Source organism: Ricinus communis, chromosome 4 (assembly GCF_019578655.1).
Source record: "Ricinus communis isolate WT05 ecotype wild-type chromosome 4, ASM1957865v1, whole genome shotgun sequence".
NCBI classification, from domain to species: Eukaryota; Viridiplantae; Streptophyta; class Magnoliopsida; order Malpighiales; family Euphorbiaceae; genus Ricinus; species Ricinus communis.
In genome coordinates, this window is record NC_063259.1 from 30,468,153 (window position 1) to 30,480,276 (window position 12,124).

General features: G+C 31.2%; 2 protein-coding genes across 2 annotated transcripts; one reads left to right on the forward strand and one right to left on the reverse strand.

Annotated features, from left to right (window-relative positions):
- The first annotated feature begins 1,359 nt into the window (after positions 1-1,359).
- LOC8277096 (heat shock protein 83) lies at positions 1,360-4,458 on the forward strand. The gene is made up of 4 exons (XM_002513603.4): positions 1,360-1,726; positions 1,863-2,004; positions 2,305-2,585; positions 2,682-4,458. Exons 1-4 carry the CDS (start codon positions 1,589-1,591, stop codon positions 4,230-4,232), a joined length of 2,112 nt encoding a protein of 703 aa, XP_002513649.1. The 5' UTR covers positions 1,360-1,588; the 3' UTR covers positions 4,233-4,458.
- Positions 4,459-5,225: 767 nt separating this feature from the next.
- LOC8277095 (40S ribosomal protein S10-1) lies at positions 5,226-7,214 on the reverse strand. Its single transcript, XM_002513602.4, has 5 exons — positions 7,057-7,214; positions 6,919-6,967; positions 6,317-6,596; positions 6,093-6,228; positions 5,226-5,503 (listed from the first exon to the last, which is right to left on the reverse strand). Exons 1-5 carry the CDS (start codon positions 7,057-7,059, stop codon positions 5,420-5,422), a joined length of 552 nt encoding a protein of 183 aa, XP_002513648.1. The 5' UTR covers positions 7,060-7,214; the 3' UTR covers positions 5,226-5,419.
- Positions 7,215-12,124: the final 4,910 nt, after the last annotated feature.

Genomic DNA, 12,124 nt, shown 5'->3' on the forward strand with positions numbered 1-12,124 from the left:
TCTGTTGACACAAATTGAAAAAGTGAATTAATCATTCGTCCATTTATTATATGAGATAAAAAAAATTTATATTTTATCAATTAATATATAAAAATATTAATATTTAAAATATATAATGGAAATTTCTTAGACTTTGAAATTATTATAAATTGGACGAGTAAGTTATTAATTAGAATATTATTTATTAGAATCAAAGCTATTATTTACTGATGATAATAATTAGGAATAATCGGGTTCAGGTTCAAAAATTTACCCGATTAAAATACACATACTTAAACCTGTGACAAATCAGTTTAAAAGAAGTTACCCGAACATGTCTCAACTCCTAATAAAAATATTTGCATACTACTTGAATCTGATTAAAACCCGTTTAAATTAAATAATTAGTAAATATATTTATAAATATTTAAAGGAATATAAGATACTCTACTCGTTCATATAAATATTTAGATAATTAAATAGTTATCCATTTATAGAATTCATTTACAATAAATAAATTCTAAAATATACTAACAAAATTAATGTAAATAAAAAATAAAAATATAAAGTAATCAAATTTTAATATTTAATATTAAATATTCAATAGATTAATACAATCCAAATATAAATTTAGTAAAATAATATTCTAAATAATAAAAATATAATATAATAATAATAATTTTAATATAATCGAATTAGGATAATAGATATCAATATATTCAAATCCAAACCCGATAGTAAAATTAAATTTCAAACTTATTTATTATTATCATAATATTCGGTTGGATTGGATATCCGAAAAAATCCGTCCGACTGCCATCCATAAAAGTAATATAATAGTTAATATATTAACTCTATTATAATTCAAAATAAATATTAAAATATTATGTGTCAAAATAAATAACTAAAATTATATATTTCTTTATCTTGAATATCTTGTTTAACCTTGAAAAATACATGTAGTTATAGATATCCGACTAAACTCCCTACAATTAATTATTATCAATTAATTCATCTTTTTATTTATTTGAAATTAATTAATGGCATCGAGCACAAATTATATTAGCCCCTGCATGAAAAAAAATTATAAAGCATGCGATTGGTCTGTGACTGTTACTTTTCACAGTTATCAGTGACGCTAAAAAAGGAATTCCGAGAAGTATGTAGCACTACTAGTACGTGCCACGTACTCGTCGGCTAAAAATGAAAACGGTTTTTCCCGGAACCATTTAGAAAAAAAAAAAAAAAAAAAAAAAAAAGGGAAAAAATGGTCACCAAACAAGAAAGAACATTCCAGACTTCATAACAAGGCGAACATTCTCGAGTAGCTAACAAACATTTACCAGAGGGGCAGAAAAATGAACTCATATAACAATGCGATATCGTTTCATGGAAGAATCCAGAACTCAATTCTTGTCCGAATTAACACGCCGACCCCTCGGAGAAGAAGGGACTAGAACCTCTTTAAGTCTCCATTATATATACCTCGAAACCCTTCCGTGCTTGATCAGCTAGAAATCTCTATTGATCATCTATCCAATAGCTATCTCGAATTATCTCGCGCTTTCTTGACAGGCATTGTGTTGGTTTTCGAATTAGTGCGGAGGAAATGGCAGACGTTCAGATGGCTGATGCAGAGACATTTGCTTTTCAGGCTGAGATTAACCAGCTTTTGAGCTTGATCATCAATACTTTTTACAGCAACAAGGAGATTTTCCTTCGTGAGCTTATCAGTAATGCCTCTGATGTGAGTTGTTGTACACCTCTGTTTTTCTCTTTCTTTCTTTCTTTTTTTAATTTTTTTTTATTGGCCTTTTGTTATGGTTTAATTAAATGTGAGACTGATTTTTCTTTTTGTGTGTGTTTGGGTGACTGTGTTGTAGGCTTTGGACAAGATTAGATTCGAGAGCTTGACTGATAAGAGCAAGCTTGATGCTCAACCCGAATTATTCATTAGGCTTGTTCCTGACAAAGCTAATAAGACTCTTTCTATTATTGACAGTGGTATTGGTATGACCAAAGCAGGTAAATTTGCTCAACTAAAATGTCTTCTAATATTCATGTTCTATTTTACCAATCAATATTCGTTTCGTGTTTTTATTCTGTGGCACGGTGCCTTTCTGGAATAGGAACATAATAAATATCAAACTAACAGAAAGAACTAATATTTTGAAATTGTCAAGGAAATATGTATTAACGATAATTGCAAGTTTAATTGGATTAGTGTGATTACATAATGCAATAGTTGGGCGTGTGATGTTTTCTGTAGCCAATGCAAGTCCATGGTGTTGGACGTTGTGCTAAAGTTTTTGCTTCTCTAAACAGACTTGGTGAACAATTTGGGTACAATTGCAAGATCTGGAACCAAGGAATTTATGGAGGCTTTGCAGGCTGGAGCCGATGTTAGCATGATTGGTCAATTTGGTGTTGGTTTCTACTCTGCTTATCTTGTGGCAGAGAAAGTCATTGTCACCACGAAGCACAATGACGATGAGCAATACGTCTGGGAATCACAGGCTGGCGGTTCTTTCACTGTCACAAGGGATGTTAACGGGGAGCAACTTGGCAGGGGTACTAAAATTACCCTTTTCCTCAAGGAGGATCAAGTGCGTACTAGTATCTGACATTTAATTCTGTTTGCTGACAATCAATTTTAACCAGTGTTACTAACGTGATGTGTTTTCCCACTTGTCTGCTTGCAGCTTGAGTACTTGGAGGAGAGGAGGATTAAGGACCTTGTCAAGAAGCACTCTGAATTCATTAGCTATCCCATCTACTTGTGGACTGAGAAAACAACTGAGAAAGAAATAAGCGATGATGAAGAAGATGAAGCCAAGAAGGAAGAAGAGGGAGATGTCGAAGAGGTGGATGAGGAGAAAGAGACAAAATCCAAGAAGAAGAAGATCAAGGAGGTTTCTCATGAGTGGCAGCTCATCAACAAGCAAAAGCCTATCTGGCTGCGTAAGCCTGAGGAGATCACCAAGGAGGAATATGCCTCTTTCTATAAGAGCTTGACCAATGATTGGGAGGATCACTTGGCTGTCAAGCATTTCTCTGTTGAGGGTCAGCTTGAATTCAAGGCTATTCTCTTTGTGCCAAAGAGAGCTCCATTTGACCTGTTTGACACGCGCAAGAAGATGAACAACATTAAGCTTTATGTCAGGAGGGTCTTCATTATGGACAACTGTGAGGAGCTCATCCCTGAGTACCTTGGCTTTATCAAGGGTGTGGTTGATTCTGATGATTTGCCTCTAAACATTTCTCGTGAGATGCTTCAACAGAACAAGATCCTTAAGGTGATTAGGAAGAATCTCGTGAAGAAATGCATTGAGATGTTCAACGAGATTGCTGAGAATAAGGAAGACTACAATAAGTTCTATGAGGCTTTCTCAAAGAATCTGAAATTGGGTATCCATGAGGACAGCCAGAACAGATCCAAATTGGCAGACTTGCTCCGATACCACTCGACCAAGAGCGGAGAGGAGCTGACTAGTTTGAAGGACTACGTTACTAGAATGAAAGAGGGTCAGAAGGATATTTATTACATTACTGGTGAAAGCAAGAAAGCAGTTGAGAACTCACCATTCCTAGAGCGGCTTAAGAAGAAGGGCTATGAGGTTCTGTTCATGGTGGATGCTATTGATGAGTACGCGGTTGGCCAATTAAAAGAGTATGATGGAAAGAAGTTGGTTTCTGCTACAAAAGAAGGATTAAAGCTTGATGATGAGACTGAGGAAGAGAAGAAGAAAAAAGAGGAGAAGAAGAAGTCATTTGAGAACCTCTGCAAGACAATCAAAGACATTTTGGGAGATAAGGTTGAAAAGGTGGTGGTCTCTGATAGGATTGTGGATTCTCCATGCTGTTTGGTGACTGGAGAGTACGGCTGGACCGCTAACATGGAAAGGATTATGAAGGCTCAGGCTTTGAGGGATAACAGCATGAGCTCTTACATGTCTAGCAAGAAGACTATGGAGATCAACCCCGACAATGGTATCATGGAGGAGCTGAGAAAGAGGGCTGAGGCTGACAAGAATGACAAATCTGTGAAAGACCTCGTGCTGTTGCTGTTTGAGACTGCTCTCCTTACCTCTGGCTTCAGCCTTGACGATCCAAACACATTTGCTGCCAGGATCCATAGGATGTTGAAACTGGGTCTCAGCATCGATGAGGACGAGGATGCTGGTGACGATGCTGACATGCCTGCCTTGGAGGAAGATGGTGCCGAGGAGAGCAAGATGGAGGAAGTCGACTAAGCTCCTAATGCCTGGGATTTCTATTCTGTCATATACTACTGTCTGTGTCATATTGGGGAAAAGCTCGTGTACTTTTGTCCCCTTTACTAGTGTCCTCTGGTGGTCTTTTCTTCTTTTTTTTGAAAAAGGATCTTATTTGTCTTTGACCCGGTGTTTGAGATGGTTGTAATTTTCCTACCGGCTATATCTGAAGTTAATACAATCTGTGCTTGTTCGCCTTCTCCAATCATATGATGCTGATTGTTTCATCTACTTCGTAATCATATTTTATGGACGTTATCCAATATGCATACTGAGGATTGTCAAACTCGCTTCATCAATAGATTTGAAATTAATCTTCACGGTGCCATCCGATGAGATTTTTTTTGTCCAAGTGGTAAGCAATGGTGGTTACTTAAACAGGTCAGCTTTTTGTTTAGAGTTCTGCAGTTCGGTTATATCTTGAGTCCCCTGTGAACAGTTGGACCATCTTATACGAAGTGGGGCCTGACCCAATGTTCACTTTTGTATATTTACCATACTAATTGAAGTCCTGTACGTTCAGCAGGAATCGCGCTTCATCATAAACTCGTATGACGTACATTTAACCAGGAACTACTACATCCTAATCATTATACCCCTAGATCAAATGAAGTTTTGAATGCAATACATGCCAAATTGATGCCGACAAACTTAAAACCTTCAAGTGCAGATTCAAAAGGGCATGCAAAGCCATTAACCTCGTATATACACGAATCTAATGCAACCCTGTCAACTTGGCGAACAGTTAAAAAGGCCAGACTGAATGATATAATCCTACATGATAGAAACTATTTGAGGGGGAGCCTGATGTCTCACAGTTTATGGTCATGCTACAATTCAATCCAGAATGATGTAACATCACATATCTAGACTTCATCCTATTGAGCCTAGGAGAAATCAATATGAATGTAGACTTGACTGATATCAGAAGTTCGGTCATATTGCAATAGAAACAACAAGCACAAAGCAAAATAACTGTAAAAGCCTAAGAGGAAGTTCTTTATAAATCTCATTCTCAATCAAGCTTAGTATATGTCCAAAAAAAGAGATCAAGCTTAGTACTGGAATGGAGGCTTACAAAATTCTAGAGTAGGGATGACATAAAATCTCGTAAGTTTGAACTAATATATAATGAAAACATTAATACAATAAACTTAGTAAGATCTTCAAGCAAAGCTTGAAGAACTAGTTTGAGCTGCTGCACCATAACCTCCACCTCCACGACCAAAACCAGGCCTGCTACCAGAGCCCTGTTTGTTCAAAACATGAAATGGAAAAATATTGGATCAGCTGTGAGAAGTAGTAGTGACATAAAACCTCAGAAATCAAATTTGATCCAATGAAAAACTGCAAAAAAGGATAGCACTCGAAGAAAAAGCAATGGTGTAAGAAAAAAAGAGATCAAGGCATTTCTAATAAAAATATGTAGCCAAAGAAGAGATAATTTTAGGCCAAGCCAAAAGAAGAATGCAATTGAAAACGGTCAACTTAAGGCACAAGACAACATGGATGCATATGGTTCAGCCATAATAATAAGTATCACAATCAGACAACAACTAACAATCAGATGCTTTAAAGCTTTCAACAATTTTTTTCCTACATTAATGCACATTCATTAACAATATGAGCTTAAGACCTCAGTCACAGCAAGAAGTACCTAATCTTTTAGACATGACATGATTCATCATATCAACCCATGTTTTTACGAAGCCTCATTGCATGGATCACATTTGTATTCTCATTTTTATAAAGCACCATCAGCTTTACAATTTACAACACCAAAACTAAAGCTTAAGCAAATAAAACTACTATTGCAATGAAATGCTAAAGTGAAATTACCCTGAATGAGGGCTGAAAGTCAGCTGGGGCGCCTCCCTTTTCACCACCAAAGTCACCCCCGCCTCCACGAGGTCCTCCACGGTAACCATCACGGTCACCAAATCTTGGGCGGTCTCCATCAAAACGAGGTGGACCTCTAAAGATCCCAACAAACAAGACACATTAAAAAATCTGAAACCACCGGGGAGAAAAGCCAAAACTACAAATGGTTATATTTAAATTACCTTGGGCGATCACCAGGTGGGCCACCCATTGGTCGACCAGCAGGCCTTGCAGACTTCTTCAAAGTGGCAGGAACAATTTCAGATGGTAGATTGAGGTAAGTCCTCAAAAACTCAATCCCATCATTTGTGAGGTACCAGTAGTAATGCATCCATGCGAATGTCTCACGAACATACTCCTTGGATTTGAAGCTCTGCATTAGCTTAATCACCTGAAGATTTGGGACATCGATATGTGGGTGCTTTGCTAGGTTGAAATCCTTCTTTGCATAGCAAACTCCCTCTATAGATTCACCAAAAATTAAATATCCAATTACTAACTATATATAATACAAGAAAAGTTCACGCTCTCAACTTGTAACCACTCTATACCTGAAAAACGGAAGAGCTAAGCTTAAAATTAATTCCACTAATTGAAAGCCCTCGCAATACTGGATTTCTAAGAGATCATAGCAACTACTCGACTTTAACTGTAACTAATACCATACTCCAATTGTGGCTGAAATGACTGAATAATTTCTAGGATATCTAAAGGAGCTAACAGCAAAGATAAATCAGAAAGAGAAGAGAGGAAAAAAGCGATTGGAATAGAAAAATATGCGTACCTTGAAATAGGTACTTAGAGATTTCCCTTCTGTTCTTCTCTGGAATAATCTGAAAAACACCATTAAAGAGGCTAGTAAAATTGCTAATCCACACACGTAGAGTTATATATTGGAATGAAGTGAGGAAGATGGATTTACCATGGTTGCTAACCGAAGACGAGTTGCGAGTTGCACGCTTCTTCTTTGCAGTAGCAGCAGATATGCAAGAAGCTTGTCTCCAGGGTTTGGAAAACCCTAGAGGAACTATGATGATTCTATATACGGAACCATCTGGGCCGTCGAAACGGGCTATTTTCTTTTATTTTGAATTGGGTTTAGGATATAGGCTTCAGAAAACCACACTTAAATGGGCTATCTCTCATTAAAAAGTTTATTATTCTTTTTACAGCTATTTTTCTTTTCTTTTCTTTTTTTATATTTATACGCTGCATTTCTTTTTATGCTTTCTATTATTTTTTTTAATATTTTTGAGCTGAGTTTTATTATTTTTTGGTCCCGACCGTTTTCTTCACTAATTTTATTTTTCTCTCACACGATTTTTTACTTTTAATTTTTAATTCCGCAATTCTTTTAATATTTTTTTTCTTTCAATCTCAATCTAACTTCTCATTATTTTTTCATCTGTAGTGATTCAGTTTTTTATGCAAGTAGTTGTATGGGTTTCATTTTCTATTTTTATGTGGATTATTATGATTAATACTTGATTATCATCCTCTAAAAAAAGAATTCATTCTAATTCATAAATTATTTGGGATTTAAACAGTGGTTATTCTTCTACTAGTAAAGATTTAGGTATAATAGATAAAAAAAAAAAATTCGTTTTACGGCAAAAGGAGCTGAGATTTAAAAAAAAAAGAAGAAAAATTTAATATCTCCTATTAAGCATGACGGAGATTCTCTTCTTAAGAATAAAAAAAATTATTGATGATTCTCATTCATAGAAGAATATTGATGTTAAAACTTTAAAAATATAAAAAAAAAAATATTGATGCTGGTGGTAAAACTGTCATTTGTATTATTTATGAATACACTTTAAGTGTTTGATAAAATGCAAAACAACTGCAATAGAAAAAAATGTATATGTAGTTTGAGAGTTTAGAAACTTATAAGGTAAAGGAAATATAAAATAGAAAAATGAGAGAATTATACAAAGAGAAATTTTTGGTCATTTCTTATGAACACTAAGATTTGAACTCTATTTTATGCTTTCTATTTTTTCTTTTATTTTATTATTGATGTTTTGATTTTAGTTATTATAATGATAATGGCAGTAGATACTCATTATCTACTCATAATATATTCAAAGTATATTATATACTGTTAATTATATTTTTTTATTGTGATTTTAGTTTTTCTCATGTTTGTTTGAAAACTATTGTTTAGTCAATTATAATTATTAGTTAAAAATTGAAACAAAAAGTCTAGGTTTCTTTTTCAATTCGTGTGATATTATATTGTTGGATCATATTAATCTATGTTTAGGACAACTAAATTTTTGGATTTAAAAAAAATATATATATATAAATTTTGTTAGATTGTTTTTATTAGATCTTCAAAAAATTAAAACTTGTAGTCTTTTTTGTATTTTCTAATTTTACATACATATGATTTTTTTTTTTATGGAAAAGATAAGGTGTAACAAACTTACGAACATCGGAAGAGGCTTACGATCAATAATGTTATTCTTTTATGTAAAATTTAAGAAAAATGAAGATTTTTGATTGTGAGTTTGAGTTATATAGTGAGCTTAAGGAGGTGGATATGGTAAAGAAGAATAGGAAGAAGAATTGAGTTATATGATTTTTAGTTGACGCATTGTACATAAAAGATGATTATAATATATTTAGTATGAATTATGACCATATTTTTAATTTAAAGAAATAAATAAAGATAATTTCAAAATTTGAATAGAGAAAATTTAATAAGAATTAGCGTATTATATACTTGAAATAAACTCATTCTATACTTACTAGATATTGTTTACTGTATTCATTTAGGTCAATAATAAAAATAGCAAAAAAATTATTTGGTTACTTCTGCACATGCATTTTATTAAAAATCTAAATTGCAATATCTGATTCAACAAAATAGTTACATTTCCATAATTTGATAATTTTGAGTTTGATTTATGATTTTGAATTCATGAAATATAATAAGAAAAATTCAATAAGAATCAAGTATTATGTATTTGAAATATACTCGTATACTTAATATACATTCTTTACTATATATCTTAAACTTTCAAATCAGTATTACACCATAAAGGATACCGCATGACTCATGAATAAAATAAAAAATATACATACTTTTTGTTTTTAATTATCCAATTCGTTTAATATTTTTCTTGAATAAAAATGATATATAAAAAGTTTGAGCTAATTGATTTCCATCTTTCTAACAAAACTCGCTTAAAAAATAATAAATAATATTTTTATTATCTTTTATTTTATGTATTATTTATTCTCTTATCACATAATCAAGAACATGACAAAGTGATATTAATAAAAAAATAAGGAAACCTCGTCAACATCTAAAAAAGAAATTCAATGTATACTTAATAAAACCAAAATCTGAATTGAGAAAATTCAATGAGAATCAGAGTATCATGTACCTGAAACATATTTAGTATATATTATTTACTGTACACTTTTAAAATAGTCATTTGGTAATAGAATACCATTTACATCAAAGTTTATGTATGTAATATTTTCTTTCTAATGTTTATTGTGGTGAAGAAAAATAAGATACTGTTGCAATGTATTTACATGAGAAAAAACTAAAAGATTATTTCATAATCAGTAAAGTCGAAATATAATATACTTGAAACATACTAGTTATATACTCATTATATACTTTTTACTATTTACTTTTAAATATGTTTTATATGCTTATTGTAAATATATACATTTTGTATACCTACATATACTCATTAATTTTCAATATATGAATTTTGTACAGCATATATATGAATCAAGAATTATTTAAATATTAATTTTCTACAATTTTATAATAAATACTTATTACTTGCCTCTATATATTCATGGTATACTTTTTACTGTATATTTTTTCTCCTAATATATACTAACTGTATACTTATTGTATATTCATTTTATACTTTTTACTATAATTTTTAAAACTTATTTTATATTTTATTTTAAACTACTTCTTATAATCTATTATTAATTTATTTTTTGTTCTTTTTATTTATATCAATATAATAGTTAATGCAAGTACTTTATAGGATGTATATTAATAACATATGAATTTGAATCTATTTTTGTAAAATTTCAAAAGATATACTTATAATATATCTCTATATACTCGTTATATATAATTTTTTTTGGATTTTCTACAGATAATTTCTTATTACTTATTTATCTTTAGATATGAGAACTTAAATTCTTTAATCATTTTATTCTACATATAAGTAGTTCCGTAAATCACATATATTTTGAAGGACTTTAACGTATTTTTTTAAATAATAAAAAATCAAAAGAATTAAATAGATAAAATTACATTATCTATTTTAGATTCAAAATTTGATGAATGTTTGTTGAAGAAGTTTTATATTCTTTTGTTTTGTTATTTATTATAGATTGTTGTCGAAATTTCTAGTTGATTTTCTTGAAATTTTGTGTTATAATTTTGTTAGATTGAGTTGCTGCAATCTTTTTAAATATTTGAATCTATTGTTTTTTGAGTTGAGTTGAGTATGCATATTTTTCTTGTATTGTATAAAAATAATATTTTTTGGCCATCAACGTATTTTTATAAATTTTTACATCTTATGGTACAAAAGTTAAGAAACTCTGTTTTTAGGCATTAATGTATATTTCCTTTATTTTTATTGTTATTTGAGAAATCTCATAAAAGTATTTTTCTCAATTTTAGTCTCCATAATCTTTTCTTTCTCAGTTTACAACGTCTTTTTCTACAGCCCTTCAATTTCATAATACTTTTATTATAAAAAAGATGTATAATTTTGTTTCATAATATGCAAAATTGTATAATTTTTCATAAAAAGAATTATATATAAACTGAAAAAATTCTTAATAAACAAACAAATTTTCCAGTTCTTTAATAACTAAAACAAATTCAAAAACAATAATGGAAAACTGATTTTCCATGACCTATTATTAGTTGCTTAAAAGCGTTTTTTTTTCCCCAAGCTTTTCTCAGAACAATTTAATTTTATTAACAGAAGCTGTGTTAACAATAAATTTTTTTTAAAAAAAATATACAGATCATACAAAAATTTGTTTTTTTCTTTTCAAAAATATTTTGCGTTTCATAAAAAGAAACTGGTTAAGGAAAGGACAGTTGGAATATGTTGTTACTCCTGTCTAGCACCAGGATATTGGTGAGAATAACCAGTTGAAAATAACAGCAAATGCCATAATTAGGCCTCAGTTATTGAAAAGGTCGAAAAAAGTAATTTCAATTCTGCTACACTTTATTGCAAAAACGTGTTCGATTTCATTTCATCAGTCTCATTACAATCCAACCGAAATTGCAGTCTTATATCTCTTTTTCTCGCTAGTTATTGCATTTACAAACACCTGAGGCATTTGTACTAAGAATTCTCTTAATCAGCCTCAGCTTTTTGTTTTTAGATGATTTTTAGGAAACCTACCCTGCGACCCACCAATGTCCCTTTCTGCCACCACCACAGCCTATATCTGCAGGGCTATAATTAGATTCTGTTTGGCTTAGGGTAATTCTTTTTCCACTAATTTTTTTCTTTTACTTTTTACCAGTTGCTGTTATTTATCCTCTCCTGGCAAATAGCCTAATAAAAAAGGAAGATGATAATATTATTATGACTAGTGAGTTCGTACAAGGATTGTGAGGTGTCTTGCCTAGCTATTAACTTTAGGAAATGGTAGGTGTGTTTTGTACCATTAATATTATATATGCAAGCAGCGAAGAAAGTATATCATTTTGCTTGCTGAATTTGGACCAAGTACCTTGATTATAACATTTAAAAGAAAAACATATGTAAACATTATAATATTTTAAATATTTTTCTGGTATAGTTAAACAACTAAACTATGTCATGGAATGTCCTAAGTTCATATGTTAATGTTACCATGTGTTTTTGACAGGTGAAATTACAATTGCATATAGCGTTTTATTTACATACTATAAATTAAATAATTGATATAAACTGAATTCCAATATTTAAAAGTTTTATATATTTTTTCAT

What these genes read in the sequence shown, in the direction of transcription:
- LOC8277095 (XM_002513602.4), bottom strand. An exon ending in CCACCTGGTGATCGCCCAAG is followed by an intron (nt 6,229 to 6,316) that starts GTAATTTAAATA and finishes TGGGATCTTTAG; the next exon opens with AGGTCCACCTCGTTTTGATG. An exon ending in ACTTTCAGCCCTCATTCAGG is followed by an intron (nt 5,504 to 6,092) that starts GTAATTTCACTT and finishes TTGAACAAACAG; the next exon opens with GGCTCTGGTAGCAGGCCTGG.
- LOC8277096 (XM_002513603.4), top strand. Translation starts at nt 1,589, where the DNA reads ATGGCAGACGTTCAGATGGCTGATGCAGAGACATTTGCTTTTCAGGCT. An exon ending in TTATCAGTAATGCCTCTGAT is followed by an intron (nt 1,727 to 1,862) that starts GTGAGTTGTTGT and finishes ACTGTGTTGTAG; the next exon opens with GCTTTGGACAAGATTAGATT. An exon ending in TATTGGTATGACCAAAGCAG is followed by an intron (nt 2,005 to 2,304) that starts GTAAATTTGCTC and finishes TTCTCTAAACAG; the next exon opens with ACTTGGTGAACAATTTGGGT.